This window comes from Myotis brandtii, unplaced genomic scaffold (genome assembly GCF_000412655.1).
Source record: "Myotis brandtii unplaced genomic scaffold, ASM41265v1 scaffold952, whole genome shotgun sequence".
In the NCBI taxonomy this organism is placed as follows: Eukaryota; Metazoa; Chordata; class Mammalia; order Chiroptera; family Vespertilionidae; genus Myotis; species Myotis brandtii.
Window position 1 is genome coordinate 969,857 of NW_005371930.1, and position 19,086 is coordinate 988,942.

Sequence of the window (19,086 nt, forward strand, 5' to 3'; positions counted from 1 at the left end):
TGAGGTGGGGTGGGGAGAAAAAGGAGAAAAATAACACCCCAAGGACTAGAAATAATGAAAATCAGCTGAAAGAGGGAGTGAGGCTAAAGACAGGCACAGACCGTGCAGTGAGGGGCAGCGGACGGGAGGAAGCAGTCGGGATTGTTTTGAGATGAAAGATGCTCTACTGCATCTCCTCACTCGAAACTCCTTCCCTGGAGTTCAGAGCCCATCAGTGCGGCCGACACAGCCCCGCTCCCCAGCCCTGTGCCCCACCTGCCCCTATGCACCCCCACCTCCCACCGCAGGTCCCAGGAAGTCCAGCACACAGCGGTGACCCCGCCCTGCTCCCGGCTGCGCTGTCTGCAAGGCCGGCCTCTCCCCCCACGGCCGGCCACTCTCCTTCATCCTTAAAATCCTAGGTCCTAGAGCAGTGGTTCTCAACCCTCCTAATGCCACGACCCTTTAATACAGTTCCTCATGTTGTGGTGACCCCCAATTTCATTGTGACAAATTGAACATAATTAAAGCATAGTGATTAATCACAAAAACAATATGTAATTATATATGTGTTTTCTGATGGTCTTAGGCGACCCCTGTGAAAGGGTCGCGACCCACAGGTTGAGAACCGCTGCCCTAGAGGCTCTCCGTGAAGTTCCCCACGGAGCCACTCACACCAGGCACTCAGCGCTGCTACCGAGTACTTTTCACACCCGCTTGTTCTGCTCCATGAGACGGACCATCCTTTTTACACCTGCCCGCCCCCGCCCCCGCCCCTGGGAACTCTGGAGCAGCCTAGGCCAGACCCCTTTCCATTCCAGTGTCTGCAGCCCGGCTGGTGCCCAGCACACGCAGACACTGATTGGAGGAGCTGGACCGGGAGCTCTGAGCGCTGTGCCAAGCAGCACGCTCATTCCTATTGGAGTTAAAATCGCCCCCGACTTTAACTGCAGCACAGCAGCAGATTGAAATTCAAACTGAAAGCCACAGCTTGAGACTAAATCTCACTCTTGGTCCCTTAGGATGTGATGGGTATGAAATTAAACTCTATCAGAACAAGAAACACAAGAGGCTTTTGGGAGGGGGGGGGGCAGAAGGGGAGGGAGAGCGACTTCTGATGCTGATGGGAAAAAGTCTTTTATTGGAACAAGACTTTGATCCTCTTAATTTTCAGTGCTGCCAGGGAAAACACACACACAACTAAATATGCTAGAGATCAAACTGTTTCAGATGTGTGACAGGCAGGTCCACTTCATTTTCTTTGAAAAGGAGAGAACTCTCCAGCACATGAAACAGGAGCACTTTCCTCATTTAACCAAAGAAATGAGCCCGGGGAGACAGGAAGACATTTCACAGCGTCAAAGCACTCGCGGAGCCTTCAGCACACACGCGCTCAGCAAAGCCAGGCGCCCAAATCGGAACACCTGACCGTAAGGGTCGAATTCAAACTGTTCCTTTAAAGGGGGAAACAGTGCTATGGCCTGTGTATTTTCTCCTCTCCTAATCTCTCTCTCTCTCTCTCTCTCTCACACACACACACACACACCACCACCACCACCACTTACCATCCCCATCTCAGCTATTGTTTGTTAGCAGATCTTATGCTAATGTTTTAGTTTCTAACATCTTTCAATTAAAAATCTAATTAAAGTTATAACTGTTAAAGCCCAGGCCTTGGCCAAGGAAGGTGGACTACTATGAAGGCAAAATAAAGAATTCCTTCAGTCACCAATGAACCAAGCAGTTCTCTTCCGATCACAGCGAAAAGCAGGAATTCTAGACGAGTCCCTTTCCCTTTTTATTAGTATCTTCTTGTTATTATTAAATTGATTCACATTCACTATAAAGACTGCAAAAAGCATATGGAAAAAACACGCCCACCCTAACGTTACCAGCCAGAGATCACGGCTACTACTATGACAGCGTTTCCTTCGCTCATTCCACCATGCACCCAGGTATCTGCGGACCTTAATAAACATGTAACACAGACACGAGGACTTGAAGCAGGCTTCTAGGCCGCGTGCTGTGCCCGGCTCTGAACTCCCCTGCCCGTGGCACCGTGAGCGTGGAAGCAGCACAGTAAGTGCCCCTGAAACAGGGCTTTACTGGGTGCAGATCCTGCCGCCGTAACTGGAAACATTTCCAACCCGGGAAACGAGGCTGAGGTCAGCGTAACCATCACGGACCGGACTGCGTGCTGGGCACGTCTTACACCCTGACCTCATGTGCGCCTCACCCACTTGGCCATGACGACTAAAATGGCTGTTTTGGGCTGAGTAAACTGAGTCACGGAGAGGCTAACTAATCTGCTCAAGGTCACCCAGCTATTATTCAACAGAACCTAGGTTTAAACCTATTTGGGCTGATTTAAGCCCAAGTCCCCCATTTATTTATAGTCAAATCTATGATAATCCTTTTTTTAATATGTTTTTATTGATTTCAGAGAGGAAGGAAGAGGGAGGGAGAGATAGAAACATCAGTGATGAGAGAGAATCACTGATTGGCTGCCTCCTGCTCGCCCCCTACTGGGGATCGAGCCCACAACCTGGGCATGTGCCCTTGACTGGAATCGAACCTGGGACCCTTCAGTCCACAGGCCAACACTCTATCATGAGCCAAACCAGCTGGGGCCTCCTTATTATTTCTAACTTATAAAACATTCTTGCTTATTCTGAAAAACCGATGAATGCTGTTACAGACTTCGGGCTCCATCTTTAACATGCTGCTCTGACTCAGCCCCCGGGTTCTGTTGGTCTGTGGCGGGCGAGGCGAGCCTTCCCGTCACCAGCTCCTCTCCCACTCACTTTGTAACGAGCTCCTTTTCTCCGGATCCTGGGGCCACCCTATCATGTTAGCTTCTCCGGGGCCTGTTTCTCCTCCACTAGCCTATACTCTTCTGTGCATCGTCGACTGTTTAATTTTAAAAAATACTTTAATACTGTTAAAGCAATTCCCCAATTCTTTTCATTTTTCCAAATTTCTGGGTTTTTTTCCTTCAGTAGATTTTGGCAGCTCTAGCAATAAACAAATACATGAGTCTGAAAACAACTAACACCTTTACAAGACCCTGCATTCCCATCGGGACAGATGCAGCGCTCGGTGATGTGGCCCGCCTGTCTCGGGTGCTTCTTGCTGTGGATCCGGGGACATAATCATTGTCCCTGTTAAACAAACGCCACTGAAGCGCCTGTTGTCCACCGCTCCCCACGCGGCACAGGAAAGAGCACCGAGCGCAGCTAAGAAAGGGCTTCCAGGCCCTGACAACCTGCTCGGTCGCCAGGGCCCAGGGACTCCGCGCTTCCTCTGGGCATGAGGAGCCGTGACTGTGCTTCTCAGAAATGTGCACACCCCTGAGATGTTCCCTCCAGGAAGTCGGAGGATCCACCTAGAAGGCTCAGACCAGAGACAGCCCAGCAAGAACTAAGATGCAATCTCTGTCAAGAACGACTTCTCAGTCGGTCCCGCGCGTGCGCCGCTTTACAAAAGGTGTCCGTCCGCTCTAAGAACTCAACCAAGTCGGTCAAAGCTCTCCAAGGGCAAGCCTCGAGCGTCTGCTCTGGGTGAATGTGGACACTACGGGAAAGCCGGGCTCTAAGTCAGCATCCAGCCGGATGTCACTCCCAGCAAGGAACTGAGCATCAGTGACGGCGTGCTCGTCCACTGTCCACGCCAGGCGCGGGCAGGTGCTGGACCAGGCACGTGTCCACCTTCACGGAGCTGACAGCCTCGTGAGCCAGAGCGAGCGGAGGTGGGAGCGGGAGCAGCACAGTCAGTGCTTCCAGTGGAAGGAAGCCTGGTTAGCAGGCCACAGTCACAGTAATGACAGCTGTAACTGGTCACGTTTTATCTGCATATTTAGCACGTTCCTTCCTTTTAAATAATGTTACACCTTTTCTGTAAAAGAATACGCTGATCATTCCACAACAAGATACAGAAAGGGGTCTTTGGGTCCTTAAAAAAAATTTACAGCTGCAACAAACTCACCCCCGAGATGTGTCCTCCAGTAGGAATTTTAATTTCATTTACTGTAACAGGAACTGCAAGTTCAGGAAGCAAATGGTGACAGCTTGATGTATGAATTTTGACATATTTCTTGAACTGGGATTACATTACAAAAGAAAGTGGAATTCTCAGCAAGTCAGATCTTGCCTATACACTCAATCTTCAAATCAATATGCTGAATTCTATACAACTCGCTTCTGACAGAGGAATCAGCCGAGAGGCCACGGCCCCGCCATGGCGAGGTTGCCCGCGCGCTCAGAACCGAGCTGGAGCGGTTTTGGTGTCCGCACAGAAACACTCAGCTCTTTACTGAGTCCCACCAAAGAGAAATCAGCTCCGAAAGCATCTGTGGTGAAACTGACAAGAAAACAAATGATTCTCCGCTGAAGAAAGGGCTCATGTTTGCTCTCACTTGACTTCCTCCGGGAAGGCCCTCTAGGGAAGCAATGTACACAGACCAGGGAATGTGAGAGCTACTTCAAGCTTTGTGAATACCAGAAATTAGAGGAACATTAATTTTCATTTGAAAACGTTATTTTATTTTTATCGCATGTCTTTGTTTGAAAGTGCAGTCAGGATATTTTATAGTAAAATACGGACTACTTGAAAAGGGGGGTTGTGTCTTATTGGCTGTGTATTTTCAGAACCTAAAACTGTGCTCAGTATGCACCAGACAACAAGTATTTTAAAAACAAACTCTCATTCAAGAAAACTGTACTGAATGCCTACTGTGTGGCAGGTACAATTTAATCTTGGGAACAACAAAGGGGGTAAAACATTTTTGATGAAAAAGGCATCACAGAGATTTCTCACGTATATAAATGAAACCTACCTTCATACAGATAATTTTGGATCAAACTGGCCAAATAGTTGTGTTTACATAATGACCTTCTCACACAGCACCAACTTATTTCTAAAATGAAGCGATGCCTGTACTGAAAGCTGTGTGCGTGCATGTTTGGCCACATGGGATCAAACACACATGTGCATGCACGGAATCTTTCTATCGGGAGGAGGAGAGAAGAACTGAACAGCACCTCCATGGACCCTCCGGTGGAGAGGACTCGAGCGCAAACCTGGACGGCTCATCTCAGCCAAGACCACCTCTCTGGGGAAAAGAAGGTGGATAAACTAGGTCACTGCCTGCCCATGTGAAAAGAATGCATGTAGCTTTATGAAGAAAAAAAAGGTTTGTTTTTTTCCCCCTAATAAAGCATTCACTTAAAGAACTTATGATAATAGCAAAGAAAAGAAGAATGGGGAAGAAAAAAGTAAACCATACATTCCTTATTCTAACAAAGAAGCCAAAGAATGCTTTCTCCGTGTTTACAGCATAATACCATGTGCCTCTCCCAACAGAAACCAAAACAGGATCTCCATTTCAGGCCCACAAAGGTTTAAAGGACAGCTAATCACTAAGATGGGGCAAGGAGATGCCCGTGGGTGGAGCACAGAACAAGGGAAGAACAGAAGTCAGTGAGCGCCTGCCTGCGGGACTGGTAAAGGGACTCCAGCACCAGCTGGACTTACAGCTCAGGACGCACCGCATCCCGCCATGTGTGCTGACTTCAGAGCTCAATGGGAAGACGGGTGAAACCCACTGCCGAGCCAGGCCCCTCCACGCCCCTGAGGACAGCCCGAGGGCACAAACACAAGGCAAGAGCAGCACCCTTCCTGGGCCTGTGGAGCTCCTGGAGTCCAGCTCCCGTGCCTGCTGAGAGGGGTGCTCCTGGCACAGCTGGCCCAGAGTATGGCATCGTTCACCCGCTCCGGCCTGCCAGGGCTCCCAGCGTGGAGGTTAGAGCTGCTTGCGCTCCTGCGTGAGCTCACCTGTGAAGGTGCCGGTCTGCTCTGGAGCACGCGGCTCGGAGCAGCTTTCATTCAATAAGCGACAGCTGAGTTAAATCCCTGCCTCTCTGTCTTGGGTCTCACATTTAAAAAAAGATAGTAATGACCCTTCCAGCCTTGTCCAGAGCTGTCACATGGCTTCAATGAACTAAGAGCAGTGACAGGGAAGGGCCTCAGAGTCTCAAGGGCGCTCTCCAGGTGGGCACCACACTCCATGCATCAGTGAACTTCAAGCAGAGACCCAGCTGGGCTTAGCTGGTTTCTGATCAAATGGCAGAGCAATCGGGTCATGTGTCATCAATAATTTTGGAATTCCAGTTCAGAGGCAAGGATGGCGTCTAGATGCTCCTAGAGTGACAGGTTCACTGATGGAGACACCCACCCGTCTCATCCAACAAAGGCCCCCACGCTGGGAACGCCCTGTGAAGAGGGGAGGAACTGAGACGGAGGCGTGCGTCGATGTGCTCATCACCAGAGCGCCAGCCTTGACCGAGATGGGCCTTGAGCGGCCTGGCTGGCCTGGGGACCCGACCGAGCACACCCGCCCTCAGCACCTTCAGTGTGAGCTCCCGAATGAGAGGCCCTGGTGCGGGGCGGGGGAGCAGGCGCTCACAGACAAGCCTGGGTTCGCAGAGCCCCGCAGCTCACAGGCTGAACGGCTCTCCCTGAACGCGGTGAGCAGAACCTGCTCTGCAGGGCTTACTGCAAAGACTAAATGATAAACCCCGTCCCTCAGTGAGCACATGCCGGGACGCACAGACACTAACCAAGCCCTCAGCCCGTCTCCTCCCGGGTGAAGGAGGAACTAAGTCAGGCCGGACGATACAAACCCTCACTCACATCTTCAGTCTCAGAGCAGAGACAGAGCTCCGTTTCCTGTGGGCAGAAGCGGGACCATCCCTGCAGGCGATACAATGAGAATGAATAGCCTGGCGATCAAGACCGGCTATGCCATCACCGTTTTTCCAAAATCAGAGCCAAAGGCATCTGAGTGCCAGGGAGCTCCTTCCTTTGAATGAGCAGAGCCAACATCTGCCACCCCAGCTGAAATCAGGATTGACTGCGAGAACAAAGAAGCTTCCAGCACATTCAGAAAAAGACGGCTGCTGTGTCTGCTTCTTGGGAAGGAGACGACAATCCCCGAGCAATGCTTTCGGCTGAAGGCCTTTGTTGGCTCAGGGGAGAAAGTGGGAGAAACAGAGGCATTCCTCCCCTCAGTGAGCCAGCTCCTTCACAGCCTGGAGAGTGTTTGCTCAGAACTCAGCAGAGCTATTAGCAACGGCCCACGGGCAGGAGCACCCGTGGTCTTCCTGGGCCCGCGACCTCCCGGGGCAGCCTTGGACACACTCCATGTTTACCCAGGGTGCAAGCTGAGCCTGCCTTCCGTGAGTCACCCCATAAGCCTTTGAAGGGTTACTACATTTATTCCTATAAGAGGCCAATCCAAAGCAGCAACAAAAGAACAGTTAAACACAAGAAAAAACACCTCCTTTGTGCTCCTCGAGAAAGACAGTCTTGGTCATTAAAGAGGTAAAGAGTTTTATTCTGTATAAACTTTCTCTTACAAAGATCAGCCCAGTAATTTTCCAAGGGGGGTTAGTAGTCTTCCACTCATACCTGCTTGACGATGAGGAGTCATCGAAATAGTGTACACACACAATAAAAACCAAGTTGTCGGGCGTTTGGTTCTGTGCCATGTGCTGTCGGAATTATTCTACTTATGAAATGCTCCAGAATTTGCCCCAGAATTTAGCATCTTAAGATCAAGATTTTATTTTTAATCTTTCTCTCCTCTGTTCTTTAGACTAGATGATTTCTATTGATCTATCTCCACGTACGCCAACATTTTTTGTTGTTGTTGTTAATCCTCACCTGAGGATATTTTTCCATTGATTTTTAGAGAAAGTGGAAGGGAGAAGGCAAGACAGAGAGAGAAACATCGATGTGAGAGACACACAAATCGACTGGTTGCCTCCCGCACGAGCCCCAACCAGAGCCAGGGATCAAGTCTGCAACCAAGGTACGTGTCCTTGACAGGAATCGAACCCAGGACCCTTCAGTCCATGGGTCAACACTCTATCCATTGAACAAAACTAGCTAGGGCCCAACTCTTTATTCTGTCATCTCTATTGAGTTGTTAAGCACATTCAGTAAAAATTTTTAAATTTTAGTTTGGCTACTATATTTTTCAGGTTTAGAATTTCCAATTGGTTCATATTTTTATAGTTTCTATTTCTTTGAATCATGCTATCTTTCATGCATTAAAAGGATATTTTCCTTTACATCCTTGAGCACAGTTATAATTGCTTTCAAATCCTTGTCTGCTAAACCCAACATCTGTGTCATCACATAGTCAATCTCTGTTAATTATCTTTTTCTCTTGAGAATTTTCCTGTGTGCCAGTGAGTCTGGAAGCCGGCCGCTGTAAGTGCTATGCTGTGGAAACTCCGCGTTCTATTACTCTAAAACACTGTTAAGTTTGTTTTAGCAGTTGGACCTTAACTGTAAATTCTTAGGGTGACCGTTCAAATCTCAATACGATTATTTCATCCTTCGCTGAGCTGCGTGGTGCCTGACCCACGTGTGATTCAGGCCTCAGCAGGGATGCAGGCGGTTAGCACAGAGAACTCGGGGCTTGCTTTCTCCTTTCCAGGATTACCTCCTTCACCTTCCAGTGGCTGTGGCTGCTTCAAACTGTCTTTCAGCCCTAACCGGTTTGGCTCAGTGGATAAAGCATCGGCCTGCGGACTCAAGGGTCCCAGGTTAGATTCCGGTCAAGGGCATGTACCTTGGCTGCAGGCACATCCCCAGTAGGAGGTGTGCAGGAGGCAGCTGATCGATGTTTCTTGCTCATCGATGTTTCTAACTCTCTATCCCTCTCCCTTCCTCTCTGTAAAAAATCAATAAAATATATTTTTAAAAAACACAAAAAACTGTCTTTCATTCTTTAAGCTAAAAGGTCTGTAGGTTTTCCATCAGAGTTTTAACTGCCCTGCATCTCACACACACACACACACACACACACACACTGTGCCTTCTTCCGTGTGTCAATTCAACTCAGAATCTGCCGTTGGGTCACCTTGGGTGTCTTCACTAAGCTGTCTTTTGTCCTGAGTTTATAATTATTTGTGGGAAGATCAGTCCGACAGTAGCTTACAGGGCCATTAACAAACGCAGAACCTACAACTCAATCCCCTCCCCCCGATTTTCACTTTTTCTCACAATGTTGTGGGCTGTGAAGTCAGGAAGAGCTTGCTGGGCAGGCTACTCCTGATTCACGGGGCCTCAGCTGGCAACTAGGAAACCGAGATTAGTGACTTCCAAGTTGGAGTCTCGCTCACATGTGTGGTGCCTCGGCCCTAGAACTGATCTCTGTCTGTCTCCTCCCTGCACCTCCTCCTCCAGGGCTGCTCCACATGGACTTGGCAACTCTCGGCACAGTGACGCGGGGAATCTGCGCTCTGACACGGTGACGGCTTCTGTGAGCAGGCACGGGGCCCGCCAGGCAGTGCGGGCCCTCACAGAGATGGTGCTGGACCACTCCCACCATATTTTGTTGCTCAAAGTAGTCAAAGAGCTCTAGCCATCCAAATTCAAGAGGATGGGGGAGTGGCAACGTCACATTGCAGGAATACACGCAGAATGATGGGTATTTGTGTGGCCACGTTTGAAAAGTGGAACCTGTCACACATATATTCAGTATTTAATGAAGCAAAACAGATGCTACTTAAAGTGTTAGGAAGATACAGGCAGTAGTTCAACATGAAGCATGTGGTCTAATTCTCCTGCCATCATTTTTTATCACCTTCTCATATTACTGATATAATTACCTCTAAGCTATTCAGCACAAAATAGGCTTCTAATGCAATCTACTGAGTTTCCAAAGATTTAATATTATATCCATTTCAAAACTCCTAGAAGAAATGCTTATGTTGCTATAATCCAAAATGTAGGGCACAGATATAAATTAAAATGTAGCTGTTTTTTCTTAAGATAGTGTCAGTAACTGCTGTTGCCTAGCCAGAGTGGCTCAGTGGTGAGCGCCACCCCCCCCCCCCCCCCCCCCCAAAAGGTGCGATTCCCGGTCAGGGCACATGCCTGGGTTGCGGGCTTGATCTCCAGCTGGGGAGCATATGGAAGGCAACTGATCAGTGCTTCTCTCGCACATCAATGTCTCTCTCTCCCTCCCTTCCTTTCTCTAAGCATGTCCTCAGGTGAGGATTAAAAAAGTAATAACTACTGTTTATTGTGTCTACTATGTGTTAAACAATTCCTAGGCTTTTAAAATACCTGTTTTTATTGACTATTGTCTAAGGACATTAGGTTGTTTAAATGCATAGGCTTAGGACGAAGATCAACAATTTATAAGAAAGGAGACTGACTCAAACACACTAAGGACAAATACAATGCAAATTACAAAAATACAAACCCTAATACAAGTAATTATGGCATTTTATGTTTATCTGTGGGAATACATATACACACATATACATATCTCAAGCTACTTTCTAAGCACTGTAAGCTTTCATGCCAAAAAAGTGATTATTTTCTGATTTTAAATATTATATTCTAAATGAAGTCGCATATGTCTTATACATAGTAAGAAACAATCTTACCTTGTCTTGGTTATCTTTATTCTTGTAACACATATTTCCGATCAGACGAATGAGATGAGACCTAAAGCCCTCGGCCATGTTTTTGACGTCCCCTTCCGCTCTGATGCAAGCAGAGGTATTGAAGATGTCCGTGGTGTCGTTGGCAGTTACATGAATCAACCGTAAAAGATCTATAACAAAAACAACAAACTTCATTTTCCACAGAAACATTGTTAGTATGTTGTACTAGTTTTCCATAAATGAATCTAATTTATGTTAATGGATTAAAATCAAATACAGGTTGAATACTGAAAGCTTCCTTTAAATAATGATTAAAAGGCTCTTCTATTTTTGCTCTGAAATTTTTCATGAATGGTTTTGGGGACATAGGCCATAATGACGACCCCAACTTGGGCTTTCCATTTATCCACAAAGAAAAGTTAGCTAAACATTTTCCACCATCTTTCTTAGAAAAAGATTTCCAATTTCAACTTCTTTGTGGAAGAACGGCTGTGAGGCCCACTGTCAGCTGAGTCTAGAGACACCACCTGTCTGTGAGGAGCCACACCACACACCTAGGAGCATGGGTGTCCCTCTGGCCAGGTGATCAGAAGCCGGCCTTGCTCTCCAGGTGCTGTTTTGGCTACACTGAGAAGAACTGATTAATACTGTTACACTGTATGAGACACCATAACAGCCTAGGAAAAGAAGCTGTATTTAAGTGTTTGAGCATTATCTCATTTAACCAGATCAACAAACCTATTAACACATTAAGCACCCAGCCTGTTTTGTCTTTAGGACTGAAAGTATAGTGTCAGTCACCGGTGACTGACTGGGCACTTAACGTGTTAAAGGCAGTTGTCTCTTTCCCAAGTTATAATGAAGGAATCAGGCTCAGAGAAGTTAATAATTTCAGAGTTGAGATAGCAGCCTATGCCTGCCCTGACTCCAAATGCATACTTTTCCACAATGACTAATTATCACTAAAAGCACTGAATTCAAAAATAAAACACCGATATGAGATTCTAACTATCGTCTACAGCTCACTGTGAACTTGTCTACCCATCTAGATCCAAATTCATTTTTCTTAGCATATGAGTCTCCAGAATAATTATAACCTTTTCTAAAGAAAAACATAGCAGCCAGTGAATAGCAACACCATAAGCATGGCTAACCACAAGGAGCAGGTTCTACTTGAATTATTTTTTAAACAGTTTTTTAGCAAAGATGGTAATATTTCAAACACTGGCTTCTTGCGTAAAAACAATCCTATATAATAAAAGCATAGTATGCAAACTGTCCCCTCGACCAGGGGGCGGGGCTGGCCAGGGGAAGGGAGAGAGGCCCCGGCTGTCAGCCCGCAGCCGCTAGGGACCCTACCAGTGCATGAATTTTGTGCACTGGGCCTCTAGTTTTCTATAAAAATCAAAGACACAATAACTATGTGTAAGGCACTATTCTTCGCGCCCCATAAATGTGACTAGGAAAATTTTTACTAACAAATTTGGTAAAACTACAGTGATATTAAAAATGCTATCATCATCGAAACCGCGCCCCCTCACCATCGCAGGCCCTGGTGATGAAACACCCCCAGGAGCACCATGCGGCAGGCACTGGGACCCTCACATGCTGATGAGGCAGCTTGAGTCAAACAGCAGGGCAGGGGCAACAGCCTGAGCTGTTACCAAAACACCACAGTTCCTCCTAAGAAAAAATATTCCCCCAAATCTCAAAAATATAACAATACCCTGAAAATTACAGATCCGTGTTTGAACTTATATTATAGTATGAAAAGTCAGAGATTTCTCGATTAAAAACAACAGCGTGTGCTGGCTCACTCACCAACGGCTCTCTCCAGCAAGCCAGGGTACACCTGCAGGTAGCTGAGCAGGTCGGTGTTGGCGGTCATCTCACACAGGACGTCAAGGAGCCTAATTGTAGCCAGGGCCTCGTGAGAAGAGAAGGAAACATACGTTTTTAAATCAAACTAAATTATCTGACTGCTTTAAATAGCTGTGAGAGAATGAACTACCACAGTAAGTATTAAAGAGTCAGTGCTTCTCACACATCTAAAGAGAGAAACAACTATCAAAACCAAAACAGAAGTATCAGAAATGGACGGGAACAACCAGCTGCGCTAGCAGACACCGCCATCAAGAAGGCAAGATTATGTGTCTTATTGGAGCAAAGAACCAGAGAAGTTCTCATCCAAGCAAAAATACCTTCCAGCAGTGGAATGAGTGTTCAAAATTACTAGCTACGCACATAACATTTATGCAGATACTTTCTTTTTAAAGCATTCCCAGCAAGCAAGTTCACTTTACAGATACAAATACACCATGAACTACATTAATTTCGTGTCCACAGGAATCCTGTAAAATGCTGTGGTGCAGAGCATTGGCAACAAGAATCTGCATTATTTCTGGATAAATATAAACCTATATACAATATCTTGGTAAGCTGGAAAATATATTATTTGGAAATGCTAGTTCACATAGCTACTAAAGAGTTTATTACCAAAAAAAAAAAAAAAAAAAAAAAAAAAAAAAGAGTTTATTACCAAATAGACTACATGCCCAAGAAAATACCAACTATCAATGGCATGGTACTAGGGAGTCAAAATAAAATCTTTTTAAAAATATATATATTTCTATTGATTTCAGAGAGGAAGGGAGAGGGAGAGATAGAAACATCAATGGTGAAAAAGACTCATTAATTGGCTGCCTCCTACATGCCCTACACTAGGGATCGAGCTGGCAACCCAGGCATGTGCCCTGACCAGGAATCAAACCACGACTCCTGGTTCATAGGTCAATGTTCAACCACTGAGCCACACCAGCTGGGACAAAATAAAATCTTAAAATGCAATTTTTGTACAGATTTTGAATCTCATTTTTAAAGTACACATTAGTTGACAAACTGTGGTAGATGCTATAAATTTAGGTCATAAAGATAACACTCTTCAAAAGAAAAATATCTTCTTTTTGTTAATTCTAACTGCATTTACTATTTTGTAATTCAGAGATTTAAAATACTATTTTAGTGTTGCAATCTCAAAATAAACAGCAAGAAACACACATTTTTAATGCCTTGCATTTTATTTCATAGCTTCAAATTGCTGGTTAAAAAGTTAGAGGGAAATCCTATATAATAAAGAGGTAATATGCAAATTGACAGTCATGCCCTTACAAGATGGCTGCCTACAACCAGGCCAGCAGGGGGGTTAGTGAGGGACGACCAAACGACTGAACAAGCAGGCTGCATGGGGCGGACAGGCCGGCAGGGGGGTTAGTGAGGGATGACCAAACAACTGAACAACAGGCTGGGCAGGCGGGGAGGGTTGGGGGCGACAAGGCTGGCAGAGGGGGCAGTTAGGGGCAACCAGGCCAGCAGGGGGGGCTTTTGAGGGCAATTAGGCTGGCGGGGGGGCAGTGAGGGGTGACTAGGCCTGGGCATCTTGCAATACGGGTGGCAAAGGAGCTAACTGAAACTAGGATCAGGTCAGGAGAAACCAGAAGCAACCCAAGAGGCCCCAGCAGGAAGCGCACATTAGGACATCAGGAAGAATCACGCTGCAGATGACGGAGAACAAATCAAGTAAGTCTAAAGCCATGACTGCATAATAATTAAAACAAAACAAGGCACTTGTCATCTCTGGATGATATCACAAAATCAACTCCTTACTCTGAATACTGGTAATCAAGGAGGGGAAAACAAAATGTATCTTATATAACCTATTAGCTGATTAGGGGAAGATATCTTTAGAAAATACTATCTATAATAATAAAAGCATAATATGCTAATTAGACTGGACAGCTGAATGACCTTCCGGACGACCTTCTGGACAAAGCCGGGGTTGCAAGGGCCGAGGCAAGCCTTCGCAACTGCGATGGTCAAGCTCCTTGCACGAATTTCGTGCATCGGGCCTCTAGTAGTTAATAAATGAAAAATGAATGATATTTCACAGCCCCTAACAACTGATGGATCTAGGTCAGTGATGGCGAACCTTTTGAGCTCGGCGTGTCAGCATTTTGAAAAACCCTAACTTAACTCTGGTGCCGTGTCACATGTAGAAATTTTTTGATATTTACAATCATAGTAAAACAAAGACTTATATTTTTGATATTTATTTTATATATTTAAATGCCATTTAACAAAGAAAAATCAACCAAAATGAGTTTGCGTGTCACCTCTGACACGCGTGTCATAGGTTCGCCATCACTGATCTAAGTAATAATCATAACACCTGCTAGCATCACAAAAGAGACAACCAGACATTATGAGCCCCTTGATGAATGAACGTGTCAACAAAGATGAAACATGACTAAAAAAAATCACAACGAAAAACTAACCGGAATCTGAATACGCATTTGGAACTAATTATCATTCACAAGAAATTCAAGGAAAAGAAGGCCATGTTAACACCACCATGGAGATCCACTCATCCAAATCCAAACTGTAGAAAACGCCACAGGTCAAACAAGCCAAGTTCTTCAACAAACAACTAGCACAGGAAAGAGAAGGAAGAGGGATGGGGGCGGGGGTAACCTACACACTAGTAGGAAGGGAGATCTGAGACCTATCAACCAATTGCAATGTATGGCCCTATTTGTATCCCAAATCAAAGAAATAAATTTGGGGGGAAAGTAGACGATGGGGGTAATGTAAATACTGTTTGATACTAAAATTTAAAAATTTTAAATGTGCTAACTGTACTTCACTTATGTGTGAAGACTCCTTATCTTTTAGAGATACATATAAAATTAACTGATGGCCCTGGCTGGTTGCTCAGCAGTTAGAGCATCGGCCCGAGGACCAAAGGGTCTCGGGTTCGATTCCTGGTTAAGGGCATGTATCTCGGAAGTATGCAAAAATATACCAAAAGACAGAAACAGGTATATTAACATCATAATCTAAGACCATTTTTATAGAGGAAGAGATATGGATAAAACCTCAGGATCTTAAAGCCGAATGAATACATAAATTAAAAACCAGATGCTGTAAAAATGATTGCCTCTTTCTGATTTTTCAGACATAGTATTATGAGCACGTTACTGGTTATCTTGTCCTAAAAATATCACAGGTGGGTAAATGCAGTGGTTTGCTGGTAAAGTGGCCGATTTCCGCGCTATAGATACTCCACAACGGCCGCTTTCAAGCTACCAAGAGTTTAACAATCAGCTCACAAACTCCTGACTCTCAAGCATCGGTGGAGACCACACCAGGACACCAGGATGTATAAATATTGAGGCAAGGGGTCTGTAAAAAATGACCATAGCTTTTTAAACTTGTAAGTGAAAGGATAACGTATATACACTAATATGCACAAGTCATGCATGTATATAGATCAATGAATTATCAAAAAGTGAACTATTGGGGGTTTTCAAAAGGAAACTGTCCACAATTTTCTATCACTTAATATGTAATAATTTCTCCCACCTTAGACAAAAACCTCTTTGGAGGAAAAATGTAAAATTTCCTAAATATAGTTCCATCAGGTCACTGATGATAATATTGAACTCAAAAACACTATAAATATAAGAGCCGTGAGAACATTTACAGCTGAGGTTTCACCAGCACTAAGCTTTCCCGCCCTTCTGTTCTGGAGAATTCATTTTAACCTCCTAGAAGCTCAGCTCACTGCTCCTCCTGCTGGAAACACGCAACTCTGTCTCCACGAAGGACAGGCAAACCCGTGAGTGAGGGCGTTCTCTTTCTCCTCCTCTGTCACAGCAAAAGGCAACGCAAATATTGGCTTTATCGGCGAGACCGCACATGGCCGGCATGAACATCAATAGCAAAGTAACCCCGAGGAAAAGTACATGCCCCAGAACGAAGCACACCTTTGTGGCAGGAGCGTCGTAACCACGCCCTGCATTTGTGGCAGGAGTTCGCAGGCTCCCAGATCGGAGTCTCCAGGTGCGATGGAGCAGTGACCACACCCTCCTTCCCATCTGGAGAAAGAGGATGGTCCCACCAAAGGGCAAGCCCTCACCTATCCCTCCACCTATTTGCCAAAGTGATTCTCTCTCTTCATCATTCCTATCAGCACAGAAAGGACCCATTATTGTGTTTCTGAACATGCTGATTAAATCAACTTCACTGAGGTAGAAGTTACATGCAATAAAATACATGCTCTTAAGTCTATGGTACTGAGCTGTGTGAATGTACACAGCTATGTATAATATTTCTATTGCCCATGACATTCCCGCGTGCCCTCCGCAGCCAACCCCACCTGTCCGCTGGCAGCCCAGGGACAGCTGAGCTGTCTCGCCATGAGTGGTAAGCGGTGTGCTGCGGAGCTTGAGGTGGAATCAGACTACACTCTCTAGCCTGCCTGGCTTCTTTCATCGCTGCATGTGAGATTCATCTCTGTTCTTGTCTCAGAAATGTATTTCTTTATACTGCTGAATAGAATTCCAGAGAAAATCCAATTCCAACTTTAAGACCAAAGGAAAAAGAAATCAATTAAAATAAAGAGAATTTCTAAAGTGAAGAGGAGGGAAACAGAATGTGAGCTAGCTTAGCAAAGGAAAGGCCGGAATGACGTAGGGTAGAGGCTTGGGAGAGTAAAAATGCCTGAAGGGGCCAACCAGGGTGTGGGTGAACAGGAATCTCCTGCAACGTCAGAAGAAACAAACTCTGGAAGGCAATTTGCAAATGTGCATCCTAAGCTTTCCAACAGGATCAACCCTTCCGCCCAGCAGGCCACGTCTGGGACTGCGCCTGGGTTAACAAGCATGGAAGTGTACAAAGATGCTGCTACGGAGACACAGTCTAGAGCACTCTTCAGAACCAACACAAACAGGGACACCTCAATGTCCAGCTCCCTGTAGCTGCACAAATAAATGATGATAAATTCTTTACTTAGAGTGCTACACTGGCACTTTAAAAAGCCATTAACAAACCATTGTTCATTCATTCAGAAAATATTTGCTAAGTGCCCACTATGTACATAGTACTACAAACGTAGTCAAAACTTCTGTGCGCATGGAGCTTACATTCAGAAGAAACAACAGGAATTTACAAAGAGATGGCACCGAATCATTTCATTTTTAATGTGTGTGTGCACATGTGTACATATGCATGTGTCTATTCGATGTTATCTGCCTAAATATATTAACTAGAATTGTTGTCATTAACTTTGAATGGTTGTGAATAAGAATATTGTTTTCCTTTATCTGTATTTTCTTAACTGTTCTAAAATAAGGATACAGTCTTAGTCTATTTAAACTGCTCTAACAAAAACAGCATAATCTATATATATAAAAGGCTAAGTGACCGGCCGACCGGCTGGTACCTATAACGTGCAGACCACCAGGGGGCAGACACTCAATGCAGGAGCTGGAGCTACCGTGACTTGGCAGTGGCGGTTCTTGGGTGATGCACCCTGGAACAAGAGAGGAGGGAGCCCGATTCCTCTTGGGGCCGTGTGATTCCACCTTCTGCTGTGGGTTATGTTGTTGCTGGGGCATTGTCGCCCCGAATCTGGTTTACTGCACACTTGCATTTACATTCCACAACCCCGAATCTGGTTTACTGCACACTTGCATTTACGTTCCACACCCTGTATGACAGCAACTTTGCAGAGTGCCCTCTTGCACTCCAGGACCCCTCGGGGGGTTGTCTGAGAGCCGGTTTCGGCTCGATCCCCTCAGGCCAGGCCAAGGGACCCCACCTGCCGGAGGGACCCCGCTCACTCCGCAGACGACCTTCAAGCCGCCCCAGGTGAGGCTGGACAGGAGGGACCGTGGGACTACCCAGGACCGCCTGCATTAGTCCCTGCACTGGAGCCAGCACCATGAGCCAAGCGTGAGTTTTCTTACCCCCTCCTGCCTGCCCTGCCCAGACGCCCTTCAAGCTTCTGTACTGTCCCAGGAATTCTAATTAATTTCTTTTCAATGTGCACGAATCTGTGCACTGGGCCATTAGTATGGCTTATAAACAAGGGAAATTATTTCTTGCAGTTCGTTCAAGATCAGGTACAAGATCAGGTGCTGGGGTGGCTGGTTTGGGGAGGAAGCCTTGCAGGTTGCAGATTGCTGGCTTCTTGCTATGCCCTCACGTGGTGGGAGGGGCGAGGGATCTTTCTGGGGCACTAACCCTACTCATAAGGGCTCCACCATGACCTGATCACGTGCCAAAAGCCCCACCTCCTAACACTATCAACTCTGTCATTAGGTTTCCAACATATGAAGGGTGAGGAGAGAGACATCTGACTATCGCGATACTTATGTAATCTTTCTGAAAAGCTTGTAAAAAGAATTCTCAGAGGACCTAGTTGAGTTGGGAAGTCTGTCTTCTCACCTCGTCGTCATCATGCTGCCCGGCAGTCAGTTTCAGCACAACCCTGCACTGGTCCACGAAGGTGCTGGCGACGAGCTCGGCATGGCCCAGGAGCGCAGTTGTGTCATCCTTGGTCAGAGGCTCCTCGCCCACCATCTTGGCTATTAGAACGTCCAAGAGTGTGACCCTGTGAAGCAAAGACTTTACAGGAACATGCAATACTGGGATGCCACAGCGCTAGAAATATCTAGAGACCACTGTAAGAGAACATTTTTACTCTTTAACTTCCGTACTTTGCTTATAATGTCTAGCTGGGGAAACAGGATTTGAGAATAAAATTAACCCTCATCAATCACCTGTTTTTTAAAAATCTTGA

At 45.9% G+C, this 19,086-nt stretch overlaps 1 protein-coding gene across 1 annotated transcript in view; it reads right to left on the reverse strand.

Moving 5' to 3' along the window:
• ATXN10 (ataxin 10) overlaps positions 1-19,086 on the reverse strand; it is a 103,283-nt gene that overhangs the window by 51,577 nt on the left and 32,620 nt on the right. Inside the window, exons 7-9 of the mRNA XM_014533167.1 lie at positions 18,732-18,897; positions 12,267-12,372; positions 10,446-10,615 (exon numbers count right to left, since the gene is read on the reverse strand). Of these exons, the coding sequence (XP_014388653.1) occupies positions 10,446-10,615; positions 12,267-12,372; positions 18,732-18,897 (442 nt within the window). The remainder of the gene's footprint in view (positions 1-10,445; positions 10,616-12,266; positions 12,373-18,731; positions 18,898-19,086) is intronic.